General features: G+C 31.5%; 3 protein-coding genes across 3 annotated transcripts; all 3 read left to right on the top strand.

Annotated features, from left to right (window-relative positions):
• The first annotated feature begins 1,604 nt into the window (after positions 1–1,604).
• Positions 1,605–2,102, top strand: LOC111903290 (agamous-like MADS-box protein AGL80). Its single transcript, XM_023899067.2, has one exon. It carries the CDS (start codon positions 1,605–1,607, stop codon positions 2,100–2,102), a length of 498 nt encoding a protein of 165 aa, XP_023754835.2.
• A 2,127-nt stretch (positions 2,103–4,229) lies between these two features.
• Positions 4,230–4,550, top strand: LOC111903291 (agamous-like MADS-box protein AGL92). Its single transcript, XM_023899068.1, has one exon. The coding sequence runs from the start codon at positions 4,230–4,232 to the stop codon at positions 4,548–4,550; it is 321 nt and encodes a 106-aa protein (XP_023754836.1).
• Positions 4,551–5,901: 1,351 nt separating this feature from the next.
• On the top strand, positions 5,902–6,399 carry LOC111903292 (agamous-like MADS-box protein AGL80). The gene has a single exon (XM_023899069.2). It carries the CDS (start codon positions 5,902–5,904, stop codon positions 6,397–6,399), a length of 498 nt encoding a protein of 165 aa, XP_023754837.2.
• The last annotated feature ends 9,099 nt before the right edge of the window (positions 6,400–15,498 follow it).

The following is a 15,498-nucleotide window of genomic DNA, read 5'->3' as shown; positions in this document are numbered from 1 at the left end:
TAGATGGAGAATGCGGTTTATAGAAAGGTTTTAAATGGAGAATACATAATAGTTGTGGTTTATGTAGATGATTTGTGCGTGACAGGAACAAGTTTAGAGTTCATAAACCAATTCAAGAGACTAATGGCATTGAAGTTTGAAATGTCGGACCTTGGCAAACTAACTTGCTACTTGGTAATTGAAGTATTTCAAGAAAATGGTTGTGTAAAGGTGAATCAAGAGAGTTATGCTATGAAGATTCTAAAAGAGACAGGCATGCAAAAGTGTAATGCAACTCAATGTCTGATGGAGCCAGGACTAAAGTTGTCAAAAGCTGAAGATGAACCAGAAGTTGAAGCTACCTATTATCGAAAAACAGTAGGTTACTTATGATATCTCCTACACACTTTTCCAGATTTAGCATATTCAGTTGGATTAGTTAGTCATTATATGAAAAGTCCAAGAGAATCTCACACACATGCTATTAAGAAACTTCTTCGTTACTTGCGTGGTACTCTGTCTTTTGGGATAGTATATAAACGAAGTAATAATATGAGCTTGATAGGATATAGTGATAGCAGTGATAATGTTGATGTTGATAATGGAAGAAGTACAGCAGGGCATGTCTTCTTCCTTGGTGACTCACCTGTCACTTGCTGCTCCCAGAAGCAAGATACATTAGCTCTATCCTGGTGTGAAGTTGAGTTCATGGCATCTACTGCAGATGTATGTCAGGCAGTTTGATTAAGGGGGTTATTGGCTGAGCTGATAGGAATGATGAAACAAAAGGTGTTGATTCGCACAGACAACAAATCAACAATTGCAATGTCAAAGAATCTTATCTTTCATGGAAGAAGCAAACACATTCACACTCGATTCCACTTTATTTGAGAGCATGTGGAAAACGAGCAAGTGATTGTTGAACATGTTTTGGGAGATAAGCAACGAGCAGATCCACTTACGAAGGCCTTAACTCGAATAAGGTTCGAAGAGATGAGAGTGTTGCTTGGCATGCATTAATTACCCTCGACTCAGAAATTCTAGGGGTGATTATTGGCGAATTTCATAGTAACAGATATGGGTTGTTAGGCGTGTTCTGTTCTAGATGTCTATTACTTGGAGTGTTGTCCAAGATTTCTTGGTGTGTTGACCAAGTTCTAGTATCCTTGAGTAATAAGGAATCTAGTATAGGGAAAGTATGTGTGGTTTCCTAATCTTATACTAATAAGGTTGTTTAGTATAAAAACCATAGATAGGTTCTTGTATTAAAATCAAAAATTGGAGTTTTGAGATCATTTCTTTAGTAAGAAAGTGTACGAGTTTATGCAATTCACTTTTGTGTTTCTTTTTACTGTTTCTCATACTTGTTTTTTTCTTTCTTTTCTATTTTCTATTTTTCTTGAAAACGATATTGTTTTAAAGTCGCTAAAATATTATTTAACATTTATGGTCAAATTATGACAAGTGACAACTCATGAATGACTATGAAACCAAGATGCTAATTAATGCTCTCTTGTTTTTATCTAAACAAAACATATGATCTCAAATAAATGTTTCAAAACTGTTTGTAAGTCCTTATATTTGTAAACCCAAGATCTCATTGGGGAATCTACAATAACCGAAACATGGCAAGAGCTAAGGTAAAACTTGCTAGAATTCTTAATGAAAGCAAGAGACAAGCTACCCTCAAGAAACGAAAGGAAGCTTTGATCAAGAAGCTGCAAACAATTTGCATGGAGTGCAGGGCGGAATCATGCATGATGATTTGTGATGGTCCAAATGATCCAGGAACAAACGACTCAATGGTATGGCCATCAAGGCAAGAGGCTGCAGCAATGATATCTAGATTCCTGAGTTTACCTGAGCATCAAAGAAGCAAGAAGATGATCACTCATGAGAAGTTTCTTGAGAGTATATTGGTACGAGAGAACAACAAGCTACAAGCATTGAAGAGAAAGAATGAACAAATGGAGATGGAAGATATCTTGCACAAACTCCTAATTGAGTCCACCTCTGTTAAATTAGAGAGTGAGAAATTGACTCAAACATATTTTTATATAGAAGATTTGATCCAAAAGATTGAAAGCAAAAAAAGTTCTTCCCAAAATGTCGGTTTTCCTTGATGGTTCTTTGTTTTGTCAAATCTTTAGTTTAGTGTCCCTGTCCGAATAGGCGAATAACAAAACCATGTCTCTTTTTCAGCCTTTATTGGAATTTCTAGTTGTATCGTTTTGTCTAAATCAGTGTTCTAAAAGGCGTGCCATGGCGCGCGCTAAGGCTCGCCATGGCGTGGGGCGTGGCTCCGCCGTTACGAAAAGCCTTATAACGTTGCTGTTAGGCGTGACGCGTGGCAAGGCGTGATATGGTGCGCCATGGCGCGTTATGGCGTGTTATGGCGCGTGTTTTTTCGTTTGAGACATGGTTTTTTGCTCTTTGTTATGTCTTTTCTAATCGGAGATACAGGTATTGTGGTTTTCGTTAAATTTTTGTTACTATTTATTGGTCTAACACTTATAAAAAGTATTTATATTTAATATAAATTTATATATATGTGGTAATATAATTTTAAATTAATACAAAATCGCCGCCTTACATCACGCCTTGAAAAACGCCATGGCTCGCCATGTCTTATTAAGCTTGAGGCTTGACCTTGCCGCCACGCCACGCCTCACGCCGTTTAGAACCTTGGTCTAAATGAAAAAAAAAAAAAAAAAAAAAAAAAAAAAAAAAAAAAAAAAAAAAAACTTAGTATTGTTATTTTAAATAGTGCTTACATGGTATTTGTTATACTACTTGAAAAAAAAATAAGGTCTGCCTAATTTTAATATTTTTGATCAATTGTTCGTAAAAACAACTATAATCATTTTAATTTTGAATGTTTAAGATAATTATATAAAAAATTTCAAAATAAAATCTTCTTATCTATCCTAATAAATGAAAACGTTTTTTTTCTTTTGCCCAACATCATGTTCTTCTTTAGTTTGACCCATGTCATTTTGTAGGATTTTTTAATTTTTTCTTTTTCCACTTCCCATTTTCTTGTGTTTTCAATTTTCTTAAACTTAAAAGTAAATTCTATATTTTATGCAAGTTTATTTATTTTATGTAGAATCATTAAATTAAATTTCAATAACCATTAAAAAAAACGTTGTACAACCACAAATTAGACAATAATCAATTTTTTCATAATTTAATATTTACACATATTACAATTTTCACTTATACAATAATTTATTCAAAGCAAAAATGTTATGGAATACAATTATAAACATAGAAAATAGTTGTCATAAGCTTTTATTTATTAGTATATATACTGAAAAACTTGCTTTGTTCATTATACCCGCAATATTTATGTAAAAATATTACTTTAAAAAAAATATTTGGTGCTTATAACTTTATATTCAATATTTTTTTAATAAACACGTATAATACATGGATCTTACACATAGTGTTTATAATATTGAATGAGTATCCAAAAATATACATTTGTAGGAGAAAAAGTTTCTACACAAATTTTTTAGTACGACAAATATTCCAAAAGAGTTGCTACAAAAGTATTTCATTATTATTTGTTTTTAACTTTTCGATATTGTACAAAATAAAAGAAAAAAACAATATTAAGTTAGTTCCTTACAAATCGTTGGTGGTTTAATGAAATTCCATTCAACGAGATATATGTATATCTGTTTATAATATTTTTAAACATAAAAAAGGTAAAACTTTTATCATATATATATATATATATATATATATATATATATATATATATATATATATATATATATATATATATATATATATATATTCCATCAACAGTCCATCATGATGTAATTTTAAATTTGTTCACAAGATCTTTATTGATTATAAGAGTTCTTAATTTTTTTTAATGTTTATTAAATAAGGTGGATTGGTATGTATATATATATATATATATATATATATATATATATATATATATATATATATATATATATATATATATATATATATATAGATACACACACACATATAGTTTGAAAACTGTTATATTTGTAAACGAAAGAACTCCTTGGAGAATCTACAATAATCGAAACATGGTAAGAGCTAGGGTATAACCTGCTAGAATTCTTAATGAAAGCAAGAGACAATCTACCCTCAAGAAACGAAAGGAAGCTTTGATCAAGGAGCTACAAACAATTTGCATGGAGTGCAGGGCGGAATCATGCATGATGATCTGTGATGGTCCAAATGATCCAGGAACAAACGACTCAATGGTATGGCCATCAAGGCAAGAGGCTGCAACAATGATATCTAGATTCATGAGTTTACCTGAGCATCAAAGAAGCAAGAAGATGATCACTCATGAGAAGTTTCTTGAGAGTATATTGGTACGAGAGAACAACAAGCTACAAGCATTGAAGAGAAAGAATGACCAAATGGAGATGAAAGATATCTTGCACAAACTCCTAATTGAGTCCACCTCTGTTAAATTAGAGAGTGAGAAATTGACTCAAACATATTTTTATATGGAAGATTTGATCCAAAAGATTGAAAGCAAAAAAAGTTCTTCCCAAAATGTCGGTTTTCCTTGATGGTTATTTGTTTTGTCAAATCTTTAGTTTAGTGTCCCTGTCCGAATAGGCGAATAACCAAACCATTTCTCTTTTTCAGCCTTTATTGGAATTTCTAGTTGTATCGTTTTGTCTAAATGAAAAAAAAAAAAAAAACTTAGTATTATTATTTTAAATAGTGTTTACATGGTATTTGTTATACTACTTGCAAAAAAATATAAGGTCTCCCTAATTTTAATATTTTTGATCAATTGTTCGTAAAAACAACTATAATTATTTTAATTTTGAATGTATACGATAATTATATAAAAAATTTTAAAATAAAATCTTCTTATCTATCCTAATAAATAAAAATGTTTTTTTTTGCCTAACAGCATGTTTTCCTTTAGTTTGACCCATGTCATTTTTGTAGGATTTTCTAATTTTTTCTTTTTCCATTTCCCATTTTCTTGTGTTTTCAATTTTCTTAAACTTAAAAGTAAATTCTATGTTTTATGTAAGTTTATTTATTTTATGTAAAATCATTAAATTAAATTTCAATAACCATTAAAAAAACCGTTGTTTAACCACAAATTAGGCAATAATCAATTCTTTCATAATTTAATATTTACACATATTACAATTTTCACTTATACAATAATTTCTTCAAAAACAAAAATGTTATGGAATTCAATTATAAACATAGAAAATAGTTTTCATAAGCTTTTATTTATTAGTATATATACTAAAAAACTTGCTCTGTTCATTATACCCACAATATTTATGTAAAAATATTACTTTAAAATTTTTTTTGATGCTTATAACTTTATATTCAATATTTTTTTAATAAACACATATAATATATAAATCTTACACATAGTGTTTATAATATTGAATGAGCATCCAAAAATATACATTTGTAGGAGAAAAAGTTTCTACACAAATTTTTTAGCACGACAAATATTCGAAAAGAGTTACTACAAAAGTATTTCATTATTATTTATTTTTAACTTTTCGATATTGTACAAAATAAAAGAAAAAAACAATATTAAGTTAGTTCCTTACAAATTGTTGGTGATTTAATGAAATTCCTTTCAAGGAGATATATGTATATCTGTTTTTAATATTTTTAAACATAAAAAAGGTAAAACTTTTATCATATATATATATATATTCCATCAACTGTCCATCATGATGTAATTTTAAATTTGTTCACAAGATCTTTATTGATTATGAGAGTTTTAATGTTTATTAAATAAGGTGGATTGGTGTGTGTGTGTGTGTGTATATATATATATATATATATATATATATATATATATATATATATAGTTTGAAAACTGTTATATTTGTAAACGAAAGAACTCCTTGGAGAATCTACAATAATCGAAACATGGCAAGAGCTAGGGTAAAACTTGCTAGAATTCTTAATGAAAGCAAGAGACAAGCTACCCTCAAGAAACGAAAGGAAGCTTTGATCAAGAAGCTGCAAACAATTTGCATGGAGTGTCGGGCGGAATCATGCATGATGATCTGTGATGGTCCAAATGATCTAGGAACAAACGACTCAATGGTATGGCCATCAAGGCAAGAGGCTGCAATAATGATATCTAGATTCCTGAGTTTACCTGAGCATCAAAGAAGCAAGAAGATGATCACTCATGAGAAGTTTCTTGAGAGTATATTGGTACGAGAGAACAACAAGCTACAAGCATTGAAGAGAAAGAATGACCAAATGGAGATGGAAGATATCTTGCACAAACTCCTAATTGAGTCTGCCTCTGTTAAATTAGAGAGTGAGAAATTGACTCAAACATATTTTTATATAGAAGATTTGATCCAAAAGATTGAAAGCAAAGAAAGTTCTTCCCAAAATGTCGGTTTTCCTTAATGGTTCTTTGTTTTGTCAAATCTTTAGTTTTGGTGTCCCTGTCCGATTAGGCGAATAACCAAACCATTTCTCTTTTTCAACCTTTATTGGAATTTCTAGTTGTATCGTTTTGTCTAAATGAAAAAAACTTAGTATTATTATTTTAAATAGTGTTTACATGGTATTTGTTATACTACTTGCAAAAAAATATGAGGCCTGCCTAATTTTAATATTTTTGATCAATTGTTCGTAAAAACAACTATAATTATTTTAATTTTGAATGTTTAAGACAATTATATAAAAAAATTTCAAAATGAAATCTGTTTATCTATCCTAATAAATGAAAATGTTTTTTTTTTGCCTAATAGCATGTTCTCCTTTAGTTTGACCCATGTCATTTTGTAGGATTTTTTAATTTTTTCTTTTTCCACTTTCCATTTTATTGTGTTTTAATTTTTTTTAAACTTAAAAGTAAATTCTATATTTTATGCAAGTTTATTTATTTTATGTAGAATCATTAAATTAAATTTCAATAACCATTAAAAAAACCATTGTACAACCACAAATTAGGCAATAATCAATTCTTTCATAATTTAATATTTACACATATTACAATTTTCACTTATACATTAATTTCTTCAAAACAAAAATGTTATGGACACAGTTATAAACAAAGAAAATAGTTTTCACAAGATTTTATTTATTAGTATATATACTTAAAAACTTGCTTTATTCATTATATCCGCAATATTTATGTAAATATATTATTTAAAAAAATACTTGATGCTTATAACTTTATATTCAATATTTTTTTTAATAAACGCGTAAGAAACACGGATCTTACATCCAATTTTTAAAATATTGAATGTGCAACTAAAAATATACATTTGTAGGAGAAAAAATTTCTACACAAATTTTTTAGCACAATAAATATTCCAAAAGAGTTGCTACAAAAATATTTCATTATTGTTTATTTTTAACTTTTTGATATTGTACAAAATAAAAGAAAAAAAAAACAATATTAGCTTAGTTCCCTACAAATTGTTGGTAGTTTAATGAAATTCGCTTCAAGGAGATATATGTACATCTGTTATAATATTTTTAAACATAAAAAGGTAAAATTATTATTGTATATATTCCATCAACACTCCATCATGATGTAATTTTAAACATGTTCACATGATCATTAATTGATTATGAGAGTTCTTAGGTTTTTTAATGTTTATTAAATAAGGTGAATTGGTATATAATTTTAAACGTGTTCACAAGATCTTTTATTGATTATGAGAGTTCTTAGTTTTTTTTTTAATGTTTATTTTATAAGACATGAGGACGTGATTGCAATCATCCATTTTGGAGATCAAAAAATTAAAATACAAAATAAATGGAAAAAGAAAAAATCCAAAAATTCTTGTTTTTAATTATTATTTTCTACATTTTATATACCCAACAAAAATAAATAAAAAATAAATAAAAAGAATTATCATTTTTTTAAATATACATAAAATATTCTAATATAATATTACAATGTAAATATTAAAATGAAATTTTTAGAATGTTTTAATATTCTAGTATTCTACTAGAATCGTTAGATATATGAAAATATTCTAATATTCTACTAAAGTTGTTAGACTTTGTCAAATATTTTAATATTCTATTAAAATTATTTGAATATTTATAGTCTAATATTCTAATAGAATATGTGAATATTCTAACAGTTTTATTGTAATTTTTATACTAGAATATTATATTAGAATATTTCATAGATATTTAAAAAAAAAATAGTAATTTATTTATTTATTTATATTTTTTGGAAAATATAAAGACAAAAATAATATTTAATTTTTTTTTGAAAATTTTCAATTATTTTGTATTTTAAAAATATTTTTTTTATCTCCAAATTGAGTGGCTAGGATTGCGCTCCCATGTCTCACAAAATATAGTGGTCTCAATGATATATATATATATATATATATATATATATATATATATATATATATATATATAAATGCACACACACACACACATCAACCTCTTTAGTTTTTCCTGTATGTGAAGGCTTTCACTCAAATCTCAACCATTCACATTTTTCTTTCCGATAAATCAAGCACTTCTTCACAAAGATTCGTTGCATCTCCCTCTTGCTGCTCATCGATGGCACACATCCCCTTCAACGCCTGGAAAGCTTCTTCGAACTTTAGTTGCTTCCCAGCAAGAATACTAACCCGCTTACGAGTATGGCAAGAAACTTCATTCAGCGGGTGGATCCCTTCCATCAAACAAGAACAGGCTCTATAGAGGCTTTCCTTGTCACAAGCATCCAGACACTCAGAACCTTTAGGACTGGAGGTCATGGCAAAGGGTCATTAAAATTGAGGCAATGAGGTGGAAAAGGTAACAAATGTAGGCAAGGGAACCCCCTTTCCAGAAGTAGGAATAACTGAAATAAAGACAAAAGAAATAATCTTTTTGTAAGGGAAAATGTAAAACAAAGAAAGAGAGTTGAGTAAAGTAAAGTAAAAGCATGGTATAAAAAGCATACGAGGTTGCTCTGAACTTTTCTAAGATGTGTCAAAAGACGTTTTGAATTGAGAATCATCCCCAAATAAAGTAGCAGTATCAAGAATTTCCAAAAGAGTAACACTTGAACTACCTGGAGCACCCGAACCAAGAAAAAAGGCGTTTCGTTGTCACAGTCGTAGACTCAACATTTGTCACGTGAAAACACCTACATCCAGCTCCAAAACTTTTTTGTTGAAACTTGAAAGATAGCAACAATAGACAAAGTGGAAGAAGGTTGATCTTTTGATAATGGTTTGAGGGACTCGACGAAAGTTGGAACTTCCGAAGTAGGATGGGGAGGAACCTCAAAAACTAGGTATAGCGAATCAGTTATGATGACTAATATGGAGATGTAAAGATCAAGTGAATCTAAAGCAATATTGAAGATCACACAATGTAAATAATCTCGTTTAAGCTCTCATTAGATCTAGTAAGTTTTCAATAATTCTCTCACTAGACTAAACGCTCCAAATGGGTTCCATAATGGTTCTTACATAAATGGGAGTCCATCACTTCATATTAATAGTAAAGACTCAACCAATTACACATCACAAGAGAGTAAGTCACATCCAAGGAGAACTTTGCACCCTAACATTCTCCCCCTCAAAGTTAGGATTGGATGTCTCGGCGTCAATTTCCAAGCGAGCTCGTGATCAAGACCAACTCCCCCTCGAAGTAACATCGCTTTGAAATTTTATATCTAATAATATTTGAATACCCATTTAAACATTCTCCCCCTTTCTATAATCTACAAATGATTATAAAACCCACAAGGGTATGAGAAGCGCTCGAGGAATAAATGTGACGAAACTCCCCCTTGATGTGTGACAAAATGCAACCATGAAAATCTTGCACGAAAAACAATCACGAAAGACGAAGAAAAAAAGAAGAAGATAAAAAACAAGAACATTTGGGTTTCTAAACAAAATTCTTCATAAATTGTCTTGAAGCCGAAATCAAGGAAGCAAATTTGGGTTCCAGAGCAACACTCATCAAATGTTGAAATGATTTCAAATTCCAAACCCAAAATTGTTAGAAGATTCTCAAATTCGTTATGAAGATGAAGATAAATCTTGGAGAAATGAGAAGTTCCATGAATTGTACGACATGCATCAAGGGCGGTACAATGTGCAATTGGGTAATTTTTTAATTCCAACCAAGGACCTAAATCTTCCATGATCGATTCAAGTATTATTGCAAATGGAAAAAGAATTATCAAGAAGATTTCTCAAATTCTCAAATGGGTTTCGAAAAATGCATGTTGAGATCACTACCTTATTTTTGAAGATCCGATGATGAACAATCCGGGTTTTCTCGAATTCAAAATCAATCATATTTTCAATTCGTACATTCGTTATTGATTTTTGATCGTTTTGACTCATTTGATCAAATTTGTTTTAACCCGAATGCTATGTTCCAATAATTTTTTTTATAGATCAAGCCCAAAACCAAAATTCTCATAATCTTCTTACTATTAAGCGATCCATCTATTTTGAGCCTAATCCAAGTGTTTTTGATCCAATATATTTTCTTCCATTAATCCGATTACTATGCCCAAATATCAAATTCAGTCACTGTTCATTGTCCGTCCGAGCCCAAATACTTGATGAAAAATCTCAATCATAATCTGATTTGTTTGTCATTCACTTCATACCGATTCGTCTGATATTTCATTCGAACATCACGATTGATGTTTGATTGATTCTTATTTCTTCATAACGAATCTGTTGTATCAATTAATCTCATCAAAGTTGTTTTTGCTTCACAAAAATGTATCGATTAATTGTTCTTGGTTTACCTGTTATCGATCATATTTCAAGCTTAATTTCATCAGTTGATTTTCTGTGATTGTCTCATCAATTCATTTCATGAGTTGTTCGATCTTGAGTAGAGAATACTTCTCAGTGATTTTCGAATTGTTCCAATTGAAAACAAAGTTTCGACTTTGATATCGAATAATTGAAGGGATGACTTTGAACTGTTGAGAAGTTACGAATGAATAGGATGGTCGAAAATTCCAATTCGATGGGAAGAGGCTTATGATTGGCTGTGGATAATGAACTGAAAACAGATAATGCAAGGGTCAGAGATATCTTCGTTGTGAATGTTGATAAGAAGCAATGAATGAGTGTTTGTTGTTCAAATCGACAATGGAATTGGAACTGGGTATGGAACGTGATAGGCTTAAGAAATCGAAAGTGATTATTGATTTTGGTTTGAATTTTCTTTCGAGTCGAGACTACTACTGTCGATTGATGCTTCGAATATTCACATATTTGAGAGTCGAAATCGAATGGCTAAGGCATCGGATTGATACCTGTTGGGATCGAAAATCTGAAGCATGTTGCTTGACATCGAAAGTCAAAAGCATATGGAGACGAATGGATTTTGAGTTCGTGATCGAAATCACTTGATTGGAGTCGAATTTGGTTTCGCCGATATCCTCTTTCGAGTCGAGTGTGAGGATTTCAACGGTGTATGTGTTTCATTCGACTGATATGATTTGGATCGAATTTGATTGGTGTTATTTGGAGTCGAAATCAATTTCGATTATATTGATTGTTCTTTCGCGTTGAGCATCGCGATTTTGATTGGTGAAGTCGAAAATTGATTCAAGGTGTTTTAAGACGAATTCGACTGGTACTTCGAAAGCTTAAGGAGTCGATTTCGAGTTGTATGGTATTGAGTTGGCGTCGAAATCGAGTTTAACTCGAGTATATGTTCCGTTCATTCGCATCCAAATCGAATTGAGGATGAACTCTTGAATATTTCACATCTAGTCCTTACTGTTTCAGCATTTTGGCAGAAAACATCCAATTTTGAATTGGGGTAATTTTCTGTGAAGAATTGAAGATGTATTTGCAGTTTAAAAGTTTTGGGCGTTTATACCCATTTTCGAATTGGGGGTATAATTATGTGACGTGAGAAGATTTTTCAGATTTAGTCCCTACAATTGATGCAAATTGACACTTTATACCTATTGTTGCATTTGGTATAAAGTTTTGCCTTTGAAGCTAATTTTTTTCAACAGGTCCCTGCAGAATTTGTGAAAATGACAGTTTTTACCCAGTTTTCGAATTTCTTGCAACTTATTCAAAAGTCGAAAATTTCACAAAATTTGGAAATTTTCTCAACTGGATCTTGAAGTTTTGAATTCAAGGAAAACATCATTCCTGACAACTTCAACTTTGCAATTTTGAATCAAACATTTTGGAGTTTAATACATTTGAACTTCTTGGATTGAAGGTTTTCTATATGACACCATACCTTCAAACGAATCACAAGAACATAAGCAATCATCAGTTTGAACTCCAATTGAACAAAAAACTTTCACAACTTCATGAAATTCACATTGAATTCCTTTATCTTGAACATCATGATCATCCGGGTAAAATGTAAGAACATTGACACTATATTTGCATTCATCAAGATGAATTCCTTTAATGATTTCATCTTCATTTTTCTTCTTTCTTATCTCATGATAAATTGTAACCAAACAATTAAGCAACACTTTATGATTATCATGATCAAAAGGATAACCAACCATTTTTCCACATTCATCTCCTTTTCCACAAGAAATTAATAATTTTTGTTTAAAATACCTGGTTGTAAAGTTTTAATAAGCTCATCAAAACTATATGGATATGGATCATTTCCAAGAAATACAAACCATATTTCACACGAATCTTTTTCCATTTCGTATAAAAAATGAAAAATCACAAGAACTTGGATTTTTCTAGAGAGAAAGTGATTATGAATGAAACCTCTGGAGAGAGAGTGATTTCGAATGAATTTCTAGAGAAAGAAAGCAAAATTGATCAAAATTCTAGAGATAGAAAGTAAAATTCCGAATGACTTTCTAGAGTGAGAAAGCAAAATTGCTTGAATTCTAGAGAGAGAAAATCGAAGAAGATCAAAGAACTAATTCGATTTCTAGAATTAAAACACTCTCACAAAAATGAAGAACTTACAACAATTTTTTATTCAACAAATCATGTTGTCATCATGGATTAAATTCTTGAAAACTTCAAGCACACTTCAAGAACACACGCTCTAATACCAATTATAGTGACCCGATTATGATGACTAATGTGAAAATGTAAAGATCAAGTGAATCTAAAGCAATATTAAAGAACTGTCAATGTAAATAATCTCATTTAAGCTCTCATTAGATCTAGTAAGTTATTACAAAGTGGGTATGCAATAATTCTCTCACTAGGCTAAACTCTCCAAATGGGTTCCATAAAGGTTCTTACATAAATGGGAGTTACTCACTTCCTATTTATAAGAAAGACTCAAACCTTTACACATCACAAGAGGGTTAGCCACATCTAATGAGAAGTTTGCACCCTAACACTAGGGCTTCAACATCCGAGGAAGGAATATTTTCTTCAGTATGTTTTAGTTCGATATCAGCAATTACTATACATTCATGGAGAGTAAATGTTGACGGCGTTTCCAAGGAAGACTCTGGATTTACATATTCATATGAAGGTTGACTACTCGAGACCGATAAGCCATAACTTTTTTCTTCACCACCACGAGTGGTTCTTTTTCGTTTCAAGGAAGATAGGTCAATCACCTTATTAGGGCGAATAATTACTCCTTCCAAGGAAAGGATTTTCTCTACCCCAGCTTTCCTCTTAGACGAAAAATACCTTAACGCCGCCCTGATCGAAGAAGACAAAGGTTTCTTACTGTTGTGTTCCATCTTCACAATTTTCTTGTAGAGAGGCATTACATGCACATTAATATCCAGACCAGAAGGATTGGCAGCAGAATCCATGCTAGACTCCGACCAAGAATGAGAATTGGAAATAGTCGCCTCCTCTGTGACGAAAATAGAACTCGCCAAATGCTTTCAATGCAATTGCTCCAATAAAGTAACTGATCATCCCGCTAGGATTTCCACTGGATTCCCCCCCCCCCCCAACTTATTCTAGTAGGAGCTTATCCCCGCCATGCCTGGCATCACTTCTTCAGGATCTGTCCATTTGACAAAGTTTTATGATGAATGGTCTGTGATACTTTGTTCTTCTGGGGACAATTCAGGCGAGGGATCAAAAACCATGTAAGAAGTAACACCATAGGTCTGAAGTATGCCATAGGTCCAGAAAAGGCAGAGTCATGAACGAAAAAGAATTCTTCCTTATAATACATTATGGAAATCAGAAGACCATCACAAATCTCTACCAAACTATGATGAAGAGAGAAGGATACCCAATCTCCGTTAGACATGGGAACATAAAACTGGCAGAAAATGGGGATAGAAGGCGCAACATCCACGACAAAGAATAACATCACAAAGCAGATAACCTTCTGAAACCCGTTCGGGGTCATTTGAGAAATATGAAGATTGTAGTAGTCTAGAACTGTTTTCAAGAAGCCGAATGTTGGCATACATAAGCTGGACTTGAAGTACACACAATACACACCAACAAACCCCTCCGGAGTGTCAATGATGGAATTCCTAGGATTTGGCAAACATGGATGAAATTTGCGATCAACTTCGTGTTCTTCATGATGTCTATCAGGTTTTGGGGGGTAAGCTTGGACTTTATGGTGCAAATGTTTGAAATCTCTTTGTTAGACATGATGGAAGAAGATGAAGTAACAAAATGAAGAAGTAAGGATGAACATTAATCAGAAGGATGAAGCAAGAAGTGAAGAAAAACAGACAAAGCAGAAACGATATATATATATATATATATATATATATATATATATATATATAGGAAATCGGATAAGAAATAATTTATAGAGGAGACAAAGTAGCGGTTATACACTATAACTTTTTTAATTGGAAAATAGATGAATAGATGGTTACATGCAATGAGGAATGCTAGGGGTCATCGAACCATCACGTCAGAATTCAATTAAGTTGCTTATGCCTATCAGATCGCAACGGTTACATGGCTAATATATTTAAGTTTGAATTATTACTTTTTAAAAGAAAGTAATAATCCAAACTGGGGGACTTAATAGGGTACGGTCTAGCCTGCAGCTATGCGCATACCCTCACTACGTCAAATCAGGTATATATCGAACCAAGTATATATCGGACCAGGTATACACCGGACCAGACATGTACCGAACTAGACATATGTACCGAACCACAAAAAGTAACGACTAAAGTACAAGGTGTCATCACAAAAATGTCAAAGGAAATTGGAACTCAAAGCAAGAAACAGTTGTTAAACGGCTAGCAAGTACACAAGAGTGTACCTTCGGGTGTATGATCATTAACGCGATACGACTTACGCCCTTCTCGGTCGAGGAAGAAGTCATTACCTCCAAACATCGGCAATAAAAAAGAACCAAAACCACTTTAAAAGGTTTGTGAATATACACACACTCCATTAAGCTCCATTTCACATTTGACATGCTTTTTCAAGGTCATCTCTGACTTTATCATCGAAGCGTTGGTCCGAGATCCCCTCCCGGCTAATCGGCTTATGAGTTGTTTGTTGTCTCTAGGTTAATTAACTGTGAAGGAATCGTAAACTCTCACAACCGATGGAAGGTGAACCCAAGGGCTCAACATATATATATATATAT

The sequence above is a fragment of the Lactuca sativa genome, chromosome 2 (genome assembly GCF_002870075.4).
Source record: "Lactuca sativa cultivar Salinas chromosome 2, Lsat_Salinas_v11, whole genome shotgun sequence".
Taxonomy (NCBI): domain Eukaryota; kingdom Viridiplantae; phylum Streptophyta; class Magnoliopsida; order Asterales; family Asteraceae; genus Lactuca; species Lactuca sativa.
The sequence above is the reverse complement of the archived record's forward strand: the minus strand, read 5'-3'. Positions and strand labels throughout refer to the sequence as shown.

Bases quoted from the DNA above. Each gene is read 5' to 3' on its own strand.
- LOC111903292 (XM_023899069.2), top strand. From the start codon at position 5,902: ATGGCAAGAGCTAGGGTAAAACTTGCTAGAATTCTTAATGAAAGCAAG.
- LOC111903290 (XM_023899067.2), top strand. From the start codon at position 1,605: ATGGCAAGAGCTAAGGTAAAACTTGCTAGAATTCTTAATGAAAGCAAG.
- LOC111903291 (XM_023899068.1), top strand. From the start codon at position 4,230: ATGGTATGGCCATCAAGGCAAGAGGCTGCAACAATGATATCTAGATTC.